General features: G+C 40.8%; 2 protein-coding genes across 13 annotated transcripts in view; both read left to right on the top strand.

Moving 5' to 3' along the window:
• The window catches only part of TRIM2 (tripartite motif containing 2), a 67965-nt gene extending 62789 nt beyond the window's left edge, over positions 1 to 5176 (top strand). For all 6 annotated transcript variants that reach the window (XM_089525661.1, XM_089525664.1, XM_089525667.1 and 3 more), the window contains exon 12: positions 679 to 5176. In XM_089525661.1, the coding sequence (XP_089381787.1) occupies positions 679 to 831 (153 nt within the window). In that variant the 3' untranslated portion in view covers positions 832 to 5176. The remainder of the gene's footprint in view (positions 1 to 678) is intronic.
• A 2261-nt stretch (positions 5177 to 7437) lies between these two features.
• MND1 (meiotic nuclear divisions 1) overlaps positions 7438 to 17608 on the top strand; it is a 42830-nt gene continuing 32659 nt past the window's right edge. For 2 of the 7 annotated variants that reach the window (XM_089527020.1, XM_089527021.1), the window contains exons 1-2: positions 8207 to 8302; positions 16144 to 16209. In XM_089527020.1, coding sequence (XP_089383146.1) covers positions 8300 to 8302; positions 16144 to 16209 — 69 coding nt within the window. In that variant the 5' untranslated portion in view covers positions 8207 to 8299. Of the gene's footprint in view, positions 7581 to 8206; positions 8303 to 10088; positions 10279 to 11397; positions 11475 to 16143; positions 16210 to 17608 lie in introns of those variants that run through there. The other 5 variants (XM_089527025.1, XM_089527024.1, XM_089527022.1 and 2 more) reach the window with 5 other exon arrangements.

Genomic DNA, 17608 nt, shown 5'->3' with positions numbered 1-17608 from the left:
TGGAGTTTCACAAAACTATAGCAAATGGCAGGTCATTTAGTCTCGTGTTAAGGCCCTTTTGCCTAGGGATCAAGCCGGATCCACTGCATCCGCATCTGGTCTGCGAGATCTGGGCCCAATCCCAGCCCAGGGCTAATGCCTGCGTTGTCCAAACAAGATGATGCAGGACCAGGGGGAACAGCCCCTTTGTAAGGAAGCATATATCGAGTCTGTATTAAAATTTGATAATGTACTTCAACATAGAGAGTGTTGTGTCAGACGTAATTCTCAAACAGATAACATACAGCTGCCTTAGTGAAAATTATTACTAAATCCATGTAACTCAAAACAAGGTGGGAGCTATTAGAAGCTACTCCAAAACTGCCCACTGTGACTTGCAGCTCAATTTTTTTTTTAAAAAACCCCAAGATCAGCACTTCTTAGCTTAAAAACAAGAAAACAAGAAAAATTTAATTGAAAAATCCATTAAATCTTGAAAGACGCTACTAGTGTACACCTGTTAAAATGCTGTAGACTAGTCAAGACTTTTTTTATATTATGGTGCATGTGAATTCAGTGAAGAATGTGCATAAATTTTGGTACTGGTACACATTTTAGTAATTGTATGTTAGATGCAGCACGCATGTGTTATGGTTTGCTTTCTTTGGCTGATGAAAGTTCTCTTTATCCTTTTTGCAGGTTTTTGATGGAAGTGGATCCTTTTTATCCTATATAAATACATCTGCTGATCCACTTTATGGTCCTCAAGGTTTGGCCCTTACGTCAGACGGTCATGTTGTAGTTGCAGACTCTGGCAATCACTGTTTCAAAGTCTATCGATACTTACAGTAAAAACTGCAGCAGGATCATGCTCAAGATGTTTCTAGCCTCAGACAGCCAATATAGATCCTTTTGTGTAGGATGTCCACTTCTTAAATACTTCAGTTTTAATGCCGAAGGAGGATCCATTTCCCCCCCCAGCCTACCTTGTTTACATAGGATTTGCACCTCATATGTTCTGCACTGAACCTGTCCTAGGGGATTAATAAATAAGACCCTGTTTTCTCTCCCTTCTCTTCCCCAAATTCACAAAGACAGTGGAATACTAAGACATGGGAACTGTGGCTTGTAGATCAGGCATTTCTGTTATTGACTAATTTTTGTGAAGGAGGGGTAGAATCTAAAAAGTTACTTGTAATTATAGGGTTTATTCATTATGTGAATGGGAATGCTTGTTTAAAGCATCCATATTTGAGAGTCGCTCATATTAAGGACTATTTAACCCAGCAGGAAGTCTGGGAATCTTCTAGATCACATTGTTATAGTAAGTACTACACTTGTAAGATTCTTCAGTCTTAGTAAATGTAACAAATAGTTTCTCTTAGTAATAAGGAGATATGATTAACTCTTCTTGTACTAGCTGTTAGCTCTAACACAGCTTGATTTTTAACACTACAAGAATCAATGCAAACTTCCTGTCCAATGTGGGATTTGATGTACATGGTTATCAGCTTTCCTGTTACTCATTGTGTTGTTAGGATTTTGCAGAACCCAAAACTTGTAAAACTCTGGAAGTACGTTATCTATAGAGATATTTTGTAGATTCAAATTCCTATTGATATCACTGACTAGAAAAGTAAGTGATTTACATCAGCTTAGCAAACTTCACAGCTAACATTCATGTTTCACACATGGTCTTGCTGTGATTATGAAAACAGTCCCATTTTGTTCACTTACACGTTTTCATACAGTATGGCAAGCCACACATTTACCCAAGTGGAGATCTACCTTACACAACCAAAGGAAAATTGGCAGCTGACATATCTGGTGTGCAGGTGGGGAAGAATAATGTGAGAGTTACCAAAGTAGGCTTTTAAAAAAACTACCCCCAAAACATCTATTTAGCATAACAAAATAAATACACTGGGGAACAAGTCTTGAAGATCATGATGTGTAAGAGGCCTAAATAAGGATTTACCAAAAAAGGAAATAATAATTTTTCCTAACATATGTATGTTTTTGAGTACAGTGAATGAGGAATGAAAGTGTGGGTGATTTGAACAACCAGGAAAATTCATAACCTATTTGCATTCAAGGACCTATTTGCATTCAAGGTCCTATTTGCATTCAAGGATATTCTGAAAAGGTTTTGTCCTCCCCACACTGCCTATGTACAAACAATGTAAATTATTTAAGTCCCTTTTTTGTTTTAACTTATTTACAACAATATTGATCATCATGAACTTTGAATTCCTTTTACATTAAATGAAAAGAAATGAAACAGAGTTTTGATAGCAAGCATACTGTCTCCAGCCTTATACAAGTAGGCAATGATCAGTATAGTTTCTGGATCCAAAACAATCTTACATTTCTTCTTGTCCTGTGACAGTGATATTTTGATAGCTACCATCCTATATGTTTGGTTGAGTAGAGACCAATATGTTGCTTAAAATATTTAAATAATGAGTGGGAAAAAGGGGGGAAAGGACAATTACCTAGCTAGCCCATAACAACAGTAGCCAGAAAATGGGGATGTCATATTCATCTGAGACATAGATGATCAATGTTTAAGGCTTTAATTCTTTGTCTTTAAGAATAACAGAATAATTTCACATGTTCCCATAAAATAATCCCCGTACAATGGGTAATGCCAAGAATCAAATTTTATGGTTCTCGGATAAACAAAAGACACTAGATACTGTTAGTCTTGGACACTGAACCCTCTTGAAAGCTATTTAAAATCTCTGAGGAAAGAGATTTCCTATTTATGATTTAATGTGTATTTATTAACCATGTAAACAAAAACAACAAAAAACTTAAGCTGTCTTGTAATTATTACTGAGCTTCTAATGTAAAGGAACTCACAAACTTGTTAAGTATGTTATTACTATAGACTTGATTCAAGACTCACTGTCACACCAATTTGGCTTAAAAGTTTTAGATGCTTACACTTTTGTAAAAATGTTCTGGTAACAAAAAGAAATGTTCTCTTGAATTTAAAAGGGTGTTTGGGGTAATGAGTCAGATTACCTTAAACAGTGGCACTACCAGGACATCTCTCACCTTTAGTGAACACCTGTGCCATTTTGTATCCCTGTTTATTTTAATGGATCTTGTGCAGAAGAAGGTCCTATTGAATTTTATAAGGGTAGCATCAGAAGCTAAATTATTATAAGCTGACATGTGGAGATCATTTCATGCATGCAGACATGTCCATGCATTCCTTAAAATGTAATCGTTTTTTCAATTCTTCTTGTAAATAATACCTACGTAATGTTGTGTGTAATGCTACCTTGCCTCAGATTTGAATTATTGCTTCTTTCCTTTACAACCAAGCTAACACATATTAAGGATGATGTGGCCTTCCCCTCAATACTTTTTTTTTAGATCCTGGTTCTTCCTTGATGAATTGTTAGGATTTTGTAAAATACATTGGAGAAGATCACAATTATAAAAGGGGTGCTAGTCTGGAGCCCTGATGAATTGAAAATGCTGGCCAGATGCTGTTGAAAGGTCATTATTCAGCTAGGCACAAAGCAAAATTAATTTGCTGCAGCAGTAAGGATTTGAAAATTAGTGAGCAAAAGTCTTGTTTACACGTTTTCAAATCATCATTCCTAAAGTAAGGCATTTTTGCTCTTCATGCAGTTAACTGTTAAAAGATATTTCAGAAACAACCACAATAGCAGACATGTAATATGTAAAAGAAAAGACAGATTTTTAATTTAGGTAAACATTTATCAGAATTATGCTGTTTGTTCTGCTGGAATTAATCTCTGAGACAGGGATGGGCAAAGTATAGGCCTCTAAATATTAAACGACATCTCCCAGCATTCTGCATCATTGGTTATGTTGACTAAAACAGCAGTCAACAACAGATGGAAGTTGCACCCAAATAACAGCTGGAGAGCCATACTTTGCTCAACCTGACCTAAAGATGCATGCAAGTCAGACCCAAACTTGCTATTGTGCTAAGCTTAACAGGTACAACCTGGGACATATCTTCATTGCAAACGTAAACTGGACTAACTGTCACCCAGCTTGTTGCAAGGTCTCTAGGTAATTCTGGCTTAGGTATGTGGTATAGATATCTTTCTATGTCAAGTGGTGCTTAAACAAACAGTAATGAGTAGTAACATGTTATGAGCAGTGCAAGTACACATGTGTTTATTTGAAGCAAAGTAAAAATACTGTCAATTCATTTTTGGATAAACTCAAACTGTATATTGAAGGGGTTTTTTAACTGTAAAAAAAGAAAAAAATGTTAAATACTAATGGAATTTTTACACTAAAGTTTCAGCAATGTAATGATAAAATATTGTCTATTGTTGTTGACCTTTGTAAACATTACAGGGCTTTCAACTTTACAGCTAGTTTTTCTTTGATAACTAAGGATCTAGTGTTGCCATAATGAAAACAAGTGCCCATTAAGTTATGCTTGTTGTGTGAGGAAATAAATCTTTTTCTTAAAAATAAAGGATGACAGCACGGAGCAAAAGTATTAATGTCTGCTGAAAATGCTGTTGATGATAAATTGTGAGCAGTGATTTAAAGGGTCTGTGTTTTGGAGAATGTATGGAAGATGTTTGTACTGTAGTGTAGGATGATGCCAGAGTGGTGGTAGTTTCTGATGAATGTACAACACTTTAAATGGATGTTCGTGAGCAACACAGCCTTAACCCTGATGGTTTGCTTCCCTCCCCCTGCTTTATGACATGGGAATGTTCCATAATGTGCATCGTGTATTGTAATATCTCTGTGCTAGAAACCTAATTGTTTCATACGTTGTACTCTTCCAGTCCTTGGATTCTGTTTTGTTTTGTACATTCCAGCTTTATAAGCCAGTTTCATACGTTTTGTGTAAACAATGCTATAAAGTCTTGCACTCTCTGAAAATGATTCTGAAGTATCTTAGTCATTTTTTTTTCTTTCTCACCACAGCTATACTCTCCTTCTCCCTCCTGTTTAGAAGAAATTGAATTCTGTCTAGTTAAGGCTGAGGATGAAAGCTGTTCATTGAAGAGTGTCTGTGTGTAGGTTTAGCTTCATGTGTGCCATGGTATTTTTATGCTTTGTCCTTCAGAGAAAGTTTTTTTTAAAAAAAAACTTATCTTGTATTGGAACAACAGGAAAATCCAGAATCAAATATGTATCTTTTATCATCACAACACCGCAAAATAAAAATAAATAAATGAAAGTTGTTTCCTCTTATTTTTTCCCCTCCAGAATTAAAGACATCTGGATTGCCATATCATCCTGAGATGCATATTTGTTGTTCAACTACTGTGTTAATAGGGAAGAAATTGAAGTATAGATATTAAAGTCATAAATTTGTAATATAATATATAAAGTGAAGATGAGTTTCTGCTCAAAACTCATGTTTCTGAGCTTCCTCTGGCCTCTTTCAGACAGGGCAGATGTGAAGGAAAGCAATTGTATTCCTTGCCTTTGTTAATGCTTCTCAGTCTTTGGTCCTTCTTCTGTTTTGGACTTAGTTTCCCAGTTTCCACTAGCATGGCCAGTGATTAGGAATTCTGGGAGTTTTAGTCCCAAATATAGGTGAACAAAAGTTGAGAACTACTGCCAGTGTTGCCAACTGGCCTTAAAGATATTCCCTGGAATGTTTTACCAAAATACCTGGAATTCCCCAATATTTACTGGAATATTCAGTCAAAATGCCTGGAAAGACTTTAATAAAATTACCTGGATTCCCTTACACACACACGCTTTTCAAAATATTTTTACAATCTTTCCTGTTTCTATTCTCCCCACACCACAGAACTCATCTTGTTAACCCCTATTGTTGCTCTTTTAATTTCTTCTCTAGAAATGAAGCATTCATTCAATTGACTTTAAGGCCGAGGGGAGTGCGAGATTTTCTTTGCTCTTTATTGAAGTTCACCCCATGATTAACAAGGGCTACTGTCCATTCTGTGATATATGCATTGAAGACTTGGGCATTTTGTACCTTCTCTAAGAGGATGTACTTGAGGGAAGTGTGTGTCGTTTGCACAATCACCTTAGCACCTCCGATTATGGAAGTGCCAGTGGGTGAGACTCCACACTAGGGCCAGACAAACTTTTTCACAAGGGCTAAATTTAAGCTCAGCAGATTTCAGGTCTATTATGGTTGCTGATGCCATTGCCACTGCATTTAATCTCTCTTCCCACAGTTACTGCACAGTGCCTGATTTTCAGTATTCACTGTGCTCCTGTACTACGTGTCAGGGCTGTGGTTACTGTAAATGACTGGCTGAATGGGTTCCCACGGCTTGGAGTCCACATTCTTCCATGGCATTTCGCCTGTATTCTTTAGGGTTCCTGATTCCCTAAGAAGGTCTGACACCTTTGTAAGCCTGTGCATGTTACATTGGTGAGATGTATGGGGCTAAAGCACCATCTTTGTGAATTCAAACCTCCATAAAGAAGCACTTAGGCAGAAAAAATGAAATGCACAGATACTGGATGTGGGACACTTGACTTAACAGCAGTATATGTAAAAGGGATCTTGAGGTCCTAGTAGACCACAAGTTGAACATGAGTCAACAGTGTGATGTGGCAGCTAAAACAAGCCAATGCGATTCCAGACTGCATGCTTTTCCAGGTTGCATGGAGTGTGATGGGAACTCGATTTGGCCCAGAACACTAGTTTACTGCACACAGGAACGGCGCCGCCAAGCGTTCCCATCGCGTTCCCATTGCGATGGGAACTGTTTCAAAGCATCCCCAGAAATGGCGTCCCCTGGAACTCAATGGGAATGCTCGGCGGCGGCGGTATTCCTGTGTGCAGTAAACTAGCGTTCTGGGCCCCATCGGGTTCCCATCACGCTCCATGCACACCCCTGCGCATGCATGTTAGAACGCACTGGGGAACGTTTTAACCCTGGTGCGATAATCTTCATAGTGTCTAGACTGAGAGAAGTAACAGTAGCACTCTATGTTGCTTTGGTCAGTATTCCTTCCTCCTACCAACTATCATCTTCTGGCCTGGGAAGGTGTGAAAGGACAGAACCAACGCCATCAGGCCCGTTCTTGAACCTAGCTGGTCTTCAATGGCTTTAGCCTCCATCACAGTCCATGCTATCCTTTCCTCCATGTTTTGTCACCAAGTCTAGCCGTTAGCCATGGTCTGGGCAACAGTCTTACTGTGAAGGGGGCAGAGCAGTGCAGGATCTTCCAAATCAGGATTGTAAAGAATGTGTAGAGGCTCAATTAGAGTATACATGGGCAGCAAGGGAACTACCTCCCGGCAGACAATGGAGATGATGGCCTCCTTCATCTGCAACTTTTGTTCAGTTTCTCCTATTTTTCTACTACACGCTTTTTGACGCTGATTTTTCCCCGTGTCTTTTTGGAGAAATCGATTCTGCGCAAGTGTGAACCAGATGTGGATCTGAATTGAATTAAATTTGCCCTTCATCCGGCCCATTTTGAATCAATTCACTAGTGACAATGATTGTTTTATTGTTGTTTTATTTTGCAGGAAGAAAATGCAGTCAGGGGAAATGTAGTGCCAACCACGTTTCACTGCCAAACCGATCCATCAATTTCGATTGCAAAGCGATGGATTTGTAAGTGGGAATGCAGTCCTGGTCTCAAAGGTGCTACAAGACCTCTCTACACTAATTAATTGTTTAATTGATGCTTTAGGGGATGGTGGGACATTGGGACATGGGCTTATATGTAATTTGCAGTGTTGCCAACAAGCCTCAAAGATATTCCCCAGAATGTTTTCCAAAATCCCAAATCCTTGGAATTCCCCAATATTTACTGGAATATTCAGTCAAAATCCCTGGTAAGAAATTAATTCAATTAATTAATCCATTAATTACCCTGGTTTCTGGGGAATTCTCCAGAAATTGGCAACGCTGGTAATTTTTAACTCTTAAGCCGCCTCTATTGTCATTGACAGAGAGGCAGGATATAAATAAGAGTATCATTATTTATTTTTATTATTACTACTATTTATTACATGCTTGTAGTTCATTGTGGCACCAGAGCTCTCTCTGACAGAGAAGGCTTTAAATGTCTCACAAAACTACAGTTCCCAGAACTCCCTAGCACTGAGCCAGGGCAGTCAAAGTGGGTTGTTTATGCAGTGTTTTGGACCATTATGTAAATGAAAAGAGAAGGATGCAGGCAAAGGGAGCCATTTTGTCAGGGTGCAGTTTGGCCGGCAGGCAGCAGGTGGCGCTGGTCAGCCAGAGGGCGGAGCGGCTGAGTAGCTTCCCGCCGCTTTTGCCTCTAAGAGGATTCCCGCCATTCTGGGAAAGAAGGAAGGCAGGAAGGAAGGCAGGCGGGCGGGCGGGCGGCAGCAGAGATGGTAAGCAGCCTTTGGGTCCTGCTTCGGAGGCGGGGGAGCGTCCCTGAGCGAGGAACGGAGAAGGAACGCTCTGTAACTATGCGTTCCTCGTTACTCGCGGGGGTTAATGGAGCAACTTTGGGACCTGAAGGTTGCAACATAATTTTACACACACCTGGGAGCAAGTTACTTTATACATGAGTGGATTAAGGGTGTGCCACTCCAGAGGGTGATGACTGTAGCTCCCATCATCCGCAGCCATCATAGCCAAGCTGCACCCTATTTTTACACACACCTGGGAGCAAACTCCTTTACACTGAGCAGGACTTGAGTGGATTAGGTGCGTGCCACTCCAGAGGCCAGTGGACTGTAACTCCCATCATCCCCAACCACCATAGCCAGGCTGCACCCTAATTTTACACACTCCGTGAATGGGACATGAATGGATCAGAGGCAGGTGGACTGTAACTCCCATCAGCCACAGCCAGCATGGCCCGTGGTGGGGGATGATGGGAAGTGCAGCCTCACCGCATCTGGCTATTATCCACTCTTGGAGTAGTAAAACGTTTTTGACAGGTTCCTTTAAACTGACAGGGACTTGAGTGGATTAGGGATGTGCCACTCCAGAGGTTGTTGGGCTGTAACTCCCATCATCACCAGCCACCATAACCAGGCTGCAACCTAATTTTACACACACAATTCCTTTACACTGAGCAGGACTTGAGTGGATTTGGGATGTGCCACTCCAGAGAGTGATGGACTGTAACTCCCATCACCCCCAGCCACCATAGCCAGGCTTTTACACACACTTGGGAGCAGGTTCCTTTAAATAGAGTAGGGCTTGAGTGTGCCACTCCAGAGGCTGGTGGACTGTAACTCCCATCAGCCCCAGCCAGCATGGCCAGATGGACACCAAAATCTGTGGATGCTCAAGTCCCACTAAGTAGAATGGCATAGTGAAATGGTGTCCCTTATGTAAACTAGCAAGCTTTGCTTTTTGGAATTGGCATTGAATCTGTGGATAAATAATTCATGGATATGGAGGGCCAACTGTAGTGTGTCATTTGTCCAGGAGTCAGATCATCGTTGAGACACGCCCTTTGCCTTGGCTCATATCTGTAACAATATAATAATAATAATAATAATAATAATAATTTTATGTATATTTCCCTGCCTCTCCCTGCGGATGGGAAGACCTGTCCTCTGTGAAAAATGTCTTCATTCCCCGCTCCAAAAAAACTGTGTCCAAGTCGCATAACGGTTCCTATGCTTTGACCGTGGGCCCTTGGTTGCCACTTTTGCTTTTTCGTACAACACAGCTCTAACCTAGCTAGGAGACAGAGGCACAGAGGAAATTTTGGCTGAATGTGTCCAGTCAGAAGAAGTATGAGCGCTCATCACTATCCCACAGACCTTCATGGAGATTATTATAGCCTTTACTGGATACCAGTCATGGATTCATAGAGTTGGAAGAGACCACAAGGGCCATACAGTCTAACCCCTGCCATGCAGGAACTCTCAATCAAAGCATCCCTGATAGATGGTCATCCAGCCTCTGTTTAAAGACCTCTAAGGAAGGAGATGCCATCACTCTCCAAGAGAGTGTGTTCCACTGTTGAACAGCCCTTACTGTCAGGAGGTTCCTCCTAATGTTGAGGTGGAATCTCTTTTCCTGTAGCTTCCATCCATTGTTCCGTGTTCTAGTCTCTGGAGCAGTAGAAAACAAGCTTGCTCCCTCCTCAGTGTGACACCCCTTGAAATACTTAAACAGGGCTATCATATCACCTATTAACTGTCTCTTTTCCAGGCTAAACATACCCAGCTCCATAAGTCTTGAAGCTGGAATGTGTCCAGAGGAAAGCAACCAAAATGGCGAAGGGTCTGGAAACATGCCTTATGAGGAGAGACTATGATTCTACTCTATTCTATTCTATTTCTATTCTGTTTTCAATATCCTTTTTGAATTGTGATGCCCAGAACTGGACACAATATTCCAGGTGGGTCCTGACCAAAGCAGAATAGAACAACACTATTACTTTCCTTGATCTAGATGCTATACTTCTATTGGTGCAGCCTAGAATCACATTGGTCTTTTTAGCTGCCGCATCACATTGTTGACTCATGTTCAACTTGTGTTCAGCATGACTACAGATTATTTCCAGTGACAAAAATTGTACATGTCTGTATATCACAGTGGTGGGAATTGTGTGATCCTCCAGATGTTGGACTGCAACTCCTAGTAATTCACAGTAATGGCTATTATGGCTCAGGGCTGCAAATGCTGGACACTACAATCCAGCAACATCCAGAAGTTGCATAGTTTCCATTGTTGGTATTTCCGTTATTGGGATACATGAGATGCTGGACGTGTTTGCATTCCTGTTCTGCTTCTGGGCCTCCCATGGGCAGCAGAATGCTGGACCGGATAGGCTTTGATGTAATCCAGTGACTCCCAAAATGGGCAGAACACCCCTTTGGAAGCATGGAACGATCCAGCAGGATGGTGAGGGAAAAGAAGGCAGCAAGGGAGTAGTGAGGAAAAAGGGAGCTGCAGAAGGGCTTTCAGTCAAAGTATTGGTGTACAAGAAAGATAAGGGGAGCCATTGGACCATGGTGGGGATGAGGAGTTAGAGCAATGGTCCCCAAACTGTGCTCTTTAATGGTGTATTCACACATGAGATAGAGGAGAAGGAGATGGTGGCAAGCTGAGTGGATCTGCTGGCCAGCTGGCTGCTGCACAAACATTAAACCTAATGTATGTACAGCGCTGTGTAAATTTACAGCGCTTCATAAATAAAGGTTAATAATAATAATAATAATAATAATAATAATAATAATAATAATAATACCAGGAAATAGCCCTTGGGATGTGCTAGGATTATCATCCACAATCAAAGGGGGTGCTAGCCCACAATTTTTGGGGGCCACTGATCTAATCCAACACAATTCTTATGCTGGAAGTGTCCTGCAAATTCACACGGCTACATAAATGAGTGGCTGAAAAGCCACTGAGTAGTTCAGTCAGAACTCTCTCTTTAGCCCTGTTTGTCAGCAGCTCAGTTAAAATAGTTGTTATGCTCTGATGTTTTTGAGACTTAACACCTGTTGCTTCCCACACATTTTCATAACCGCAAACAAAACCATGGTAGAGTAAAAGATATATAATGTCAGCTTCACCAGGCATCTATGAGAGGTAGGTACAAATATATTGCATCCTGTCATGACTTTCTGTTGAAAACGCACATTTTGGCTTGCTTGTGTAACTTGCTTTCCCAAGAGGTTGATGTGAAGAAAAATGTGCTTTGCCATCTCTGGACTTGTTCTCATGGGTTATTTACTCCAAACCTCTCCCCAGGCTCACTGTGTCCTGTTTACATGACACAGGGCCAAAACCCTGAATTGGGTGCAGACTGTCTTCATGACATCCACACCTGATTTGGCCTTTCCTCTCCTTAATCCAAATTTTAAAACCTTACCTTTTGCTCCCGGTGTTTGGCTCTTCCTACGTGGTCCCTGTAAGATGCCCAGAAAGTTGCTGTGGGTGCGAGTTACTCAGATCAGAATGAAGTGCTCAGCATTGATAACATGGCTGTGTGCCTTGTTCTGACTTCAATGGCAGCACCAGGCAGCAAATGCAGAGAGAGCACAAGTAACAAGGAATTTGGGGCAGAATAGTCCAGGAGCAGCCCAAGTTTTCTGGCCAGTAAAGACAAACCCTCACCCCCTCGTCAATATCTGATCATGACTCCTCTGCTAAATAAGGTTTTCATTCATTCCCCACAGTGTGCATGCAGGGGTATTCTGGGGCCTGTAGTAACTCTGAACATAATTACCCAAACTGTGTTTTGTTCTGCATCCACATTGCAGAAATAAATCAGTTTGACAATGGTTTAGCTGCCATGGCTCCTTTATGTAGAATCCTTGAATTTATAGTTTGTTGTGGCACCAGAGCTCTCTGACAAAGAAGGCTAAATATCTCACAAAACTACAAACACCAGAATTCCATAGCATTGAGCCGTGTCAGTTAATGTGTGATTAAACTGTGTTATTTCTGTAGTGCAAGTGCATCCTTAGGTCCAAAACACACTGCAGAAATAATCTAGTTTGTAGTTTTGTGAGACATTTAGCCACCTCTGTCAGAGAGCTCTGGTGCCATAAAAAACAATTCCCAGGATTCTCTAGTGCTGAGCCAGGACCATTAAAGTGGTCTCAAACTGGATTATTATTGCAGTGTGTTTTGGACCTCAGTCTTTTTATATCTCCTCAAATTTTTCAGAACACTGTGCCTATTCAATTTATATAATATAAGGAAGAAGGTTTTCCTTTTGTAAAGCTAGCTTTCCTGCTGTTTGTCAGCTTTTTAAATGTTTTGAGAAATTAGGATATTTTGTGTGTACTTGTTTGTGTACATGTGGGGTAACCATTTTTTTTAAAAGGAGTTCCTTTCCTAATCTGATTGTAACAGAAGTTACAGGAAGCTGACCAGAAGATCTATCTTGTACAGAAGCCCAGCATAATTACATATAATTTCAAAATAGGAAATTTCTTTTGCTTACTAAGCATTACAGTTGCCCTCCATACCCACTGATTCTTTATCCACAGATTCAACCATTCATGGCTTGCAAATGTTCAAAAAGAAAATATAAATTCCAAAAAACAAATCTTGATTTTGCCATTTTATACGTGGACTGTATTTACTGGGACTTGAGCATCCACAGATTTTGGTATCCGTGGGGGACCCTGGAACCAAACCCCAATGGATACAAAGGACCTATTGTCTTTTCTAGGGAGTCTTGTCTTCTCATAATAGAGCCAAAGTACAACAGTCTCAGTTTAGTTATCTTAGATTCTGGGGAAAGTTCAAGCTTGATTTGCTTTAGCACCCATTTTTAGATGTCAATGGTATCTGTAGAACTCTTCTCCAGCACCACATTTCAAATGAGTTGACTTTTTTCCTATTATCTTTCTTCACTGTCCATCTTTCACAACCATACAAAGAAATTGGAAATATGATGGCACAGACCATCCTGGATTATTTTGCTTCCTTAATGTTCAACTGTAAACCTGCCTTTGCACTTTCCCCCCTGACTTTCTTCAGTACATATATACTCATATATGTTGATCTCATATATAAGTTGAGGGGAAATTTGGGGGGCAAAATGATGGATTTTGATATGACCCATCATTAAGTCGAGGGTAAAACTTTGCACAGGACTCCTCGGATCCATTCTGCAGAGAGGCAAAAGCACCAGTGCCTCTGAGGGCCAGCTGGCACTGCCACCATTTTCCTTCCCAGCCATTCAAAAAGTCTTCACTGACAAGTACCTTAACTTTTATCAAAAACTGAACCATCCGTTTCTCTAAGTAGATTGGCAAAAAGTTCCCCCCTTCCTCCACTGTGTTCCTAGGAGGCTCTCTGGGGACAAAAGGCTTGGGAGACAGAGCCTAGCAGCAGGAAAAGGTCTGATAGAGCCCAATATGCACCAGAACACTCACTGGTGTTTTACGCATCTTCACTGTTCACTAACAGGGCTTCTTAGTGTCTTTGCTATGTAGCTAATTACAGTGGGACCTAGCCATCTGTGGATTTGAGCATCTGTGCATGGCAAGCCCCATTGCCCCAAATCACAGTGCGTGCATGTGACCATGCTAGTGGCTGCACGCATGTCACACCGCCATAGGGAACAATAGGACTTGAGGCCCAGTGTTTTTTCGTATTTGTGAGGAGTCCAGAATGCGTCCCCTCCCCAGATACAAAAGTTTGACTGTATGCTTAAAGTGTAGCTAATTATACTTAAAGCTACAGTGATGGAGGATTCTGGCCAATATATGTTGAAGTCACATTGATAAGATGTAGGCAGATATGCTCATCATTTTGAGAATGCACAAGAAATTCACATACTAACTTAGAACATTTCCCCCTTAGTTTGCCTTGTAAAAACCTTTGGCGTTCATTTGCCAAGCTCCTTTTAAAGTGCCAGCAGTTGCTGCAAAGTAACCCAGGAGGTAGCTTACTGAATATATGTATCCACTTGTCTACTCTGGATTGTATCCAGTTTGCATTAAAAATAATTGGCTCAACATGCATTTCCTTTGAAGAGCTGAGCACGGAAAGCAATAACAGAGACATAAATCTGGTGTGCATATTATAGTGGTTAGATCTCAATAGTCTGTGCATCGATAGGAATCATATGACCCTCTATGATGTTGAACTGCAGCTTCCAGCATTCCTCACCATTAGCTACATTAGCTGTGGTAGTCCCAACAGCAAGGGGCTTCAAAAACAAGAGACTGCTTTCTTGTGAAATCTACCAGTCTATCAGCTGAACGTCAATAGAAGTCATCAGGTAGTGACCACATGTCATTTCATCCTCCTTTCCTGTCTTTCATGTATAACCTTTTCTTGTGAATCCTGCGGATATAAGCCAATTCATATATCTTCTAGCTCCAACTAGGGAGATAAGGTTTTTGAACACATGCTTAGTGGGCTAATAATCCACCACAACTAAAAGGAGGATACCAGGTGAAAGGAGTGTATACATTATGTGCATTGGGGCAAGTCACATGCTCTCAGCCTCTGTGCAAGGGAGTGGCAAACCTCCTCTGAACAAATCAAGAAAAGCCCATGATTGGCTCTCCATAAATTGGAAATGACTCAAAGGCACACAACAACAACAAACAGTACTCCTTTCAAAAAGATAGTGAGTGGGCTGTAGTGCTAGCATGGTGTAGTAGTGTGAACTCTGGAGACCAGGGTTCGATTCCCCACTCAGCCGTAGAAACCTAGTGGTTGACTTTGGGCAAGTCACACACTATCATGCCCACAAAATCCTGTAATAGGTCCCTTACAGTCTTCTTAAGTCGGAAACGACTTGAAGGCACACAACAACAACATGTGCCCAACTTGTGTTGCAGACAGGAAGTATCTGTCAGTGCAGGGATGGCCAACAGATGTTTCTGACTTGGGCATATCAGCCAATGGGCACACAAACTTGGCAACCACACTGCATAGTGCAAGAATCACACAAGTTGTTGGAGCACACACGAGGCAGAAAAATCTCACAAAATACTTCTTCCCAACCCTGAAAGTAAAAATACAACAACAAAAAATAAATGACACTAGCAATTTGCTGCTGTTTCATGAAGCCTTACGACTGCTGCCTGAGATAGCTGCCTTGCTCTATAAGGAAAAACAGCCCTATTTTAGTAGAACCAAGGAAATGATTTCTGGTATTCCCTCTTGTAGCTTCAATGCTTCTTCCAATTCTGGGGGATGCTCAGAACAGTGTGAGAAATGGAATGAAGGTTGTAGAGCTGCTAATGAGTGCTGTCCATCAGCAATGGGATACCAATTGGATTGGAGGGGGCAAGAAAGCTTTTAAACGTAATCTTAGGAAAAAATGAATAGGAACTGGGAACCAGCTGGTTCAAGCAGAACTAGCCCTAAGGGATGATGAAAATGTTTCTAATTTTCAGCAGCCTTTGTCAGCATAGCCAATGGGAAGACATGCTAGGAACTGCAGTTTAGCAATAACTGGAGGGCCACACAATTCCCACTCCAGCATAGGTGATACAGAAGACCCAGATGAACTTATGTAAAACTTTGCAGTTATGTTAGTGTTTCTGCATTTTATTTTTGATGGATAAAATACTAAAAATTGATTGTGTCAGAAGTTTCCAGAGAGACAGAATTCTTGTTCTCTAGATCAGAGCTTGGAGCCAATATATTTGGGGACAGTATGCAGACAAAATAACTGTTAGAGGTGTAATAAAAAAAATAATTTTCCCAAAATCTAGTCTAGATGTTCTTCTGATGTTTTAAAAATAGTATTTAGTTTTGTTTCATGTTTTCTTCTGTTTAGTCGAAGAAAAGGGGTTTGAGTGCTGAAGAGAAGAGAACTCGAATGATGGAAATCTTCTTTGAAACAGTAAGTCATACTTGTTTATTTCAGACTATATTGTGAATACTTTCATTGTGCACATACAGAGTCTGAACTGAAAACATGCATATATGGGTGGGGTTCGGAGAAAACAAAATAAAATCCACCTATCCCTTTCATGGAGTTTTCTATGGAAGTCTGGTTTCAAATAGTTGCTTATGATGTAGTCCTGCAGTAATACTGCTCACGATACATGTAATGCTGGCAGTGGTGAGAAGAGGCAGGTACTGTGGAATGTCTACAGTTTGAGTCAACACTATAGACAAACTCCAAATCTTCTTTCTTTTACTCTTTTTGTGTTTTCTCCCTCAACCCACTCATTTAGCAGCAGAAGGCAAACAGAGCTAGCAAAACCTATGGAAAGCTACAGTGGTAAAGTTGGTGATGTGGTGGTTTCAGTGTTGGAAGACAACTCTGGAGACCAGGGTTCAATTCCCAGCTTGGCCAGAAATGCACTGGATGTCCTTTGTCAAGTCGCATGCTCTCAGCTTCAGGGAAAGCAATGCCAAACCTCCTCTGAACAATTTTTGCCAAGAAAACCCCATGATAGGTTCATCTTAGGATCACCATAAACTAGAAACAATTTGAAAATCACACAACAACAAGGAAAAAAACAAGTCAAAATCTTATAGAAAAGTGGTTTAATTAATGCACTACTAATGAAAAAGCTTTACCCTACACTTGTTCAGATGTTACCAGATTTGCCTGGATTAGAAATTCCTTAGTGTCCGCCATGCCTTTTCCTTTTCCTTTCTCTCTCTTCCTCATCCAGACTTCTTCCTCCTTGCTAGTTTCCGGTCCACTGGTGCTCGTTCATTCTTCTCTTCTAACTCTTCTCCCTACCCTCAGCAGGCTCTAGGAGAGTTTCTTTCTTACTGTTGGGTGCTATATTCTAGTTTCCCATATGCAGGCAGCTGCATTGGTTATGTAAATCACAATGTTGATTATGAAAAGTTGACTAGCAAGCACACATTTCACTAATTTCTCACTTTATGAATATAGGTTATAGAAGGTTGGGTTTTATCAACTTCTTTGCTTGTAGAGATGCACAGCCTGCAGTGTTTTCTGCATCTCCAGGACTCATTTTCTTTACTAGCTTTTCTCTTAGTTGCAGCTATTCAGCAGGTATAGCTCTCCCAGGAATAGGGATTCCACAGGGTTAGGAATCCTGCATGAGGTATTTGAAATTACCAGTCACCAGTCTGTACCTATGGTAGGACTGCTGTTCCCAGTCTTTCTGCGAAATGGCAATAGTCATACTGATGTCCCCTGAATTTCTATAAGCATTGCTACACTAATAAGGGAATGGGGCTTTTATACTCAAAAAGGCAGAAAATTGAGATCTTACTCTTTGGACTGTAGATCTCACATTCTCTCAACCAGTATG

This window comes from Sceloporus occidentalis, unplaced genomic scaffold (genome assembly GCF_023333645.1).
Source record: "Sceloporus occidentalis isolate IW3139 unplaced genomic scaffold, rSceOcc1.0.p SCAF_5, whole genome shotgun sequence".
NCBI lineage: Eukaryota > Metazoa > Chordata > Lepidosauria > Squamata > Phrynosomatidae > Sceloporus > Sceloporus occidentalis.
Note: the sequence above shows the minus strand (reverse complement) of the source record. Positions and strands in the feature narration are given on the sequence as shown.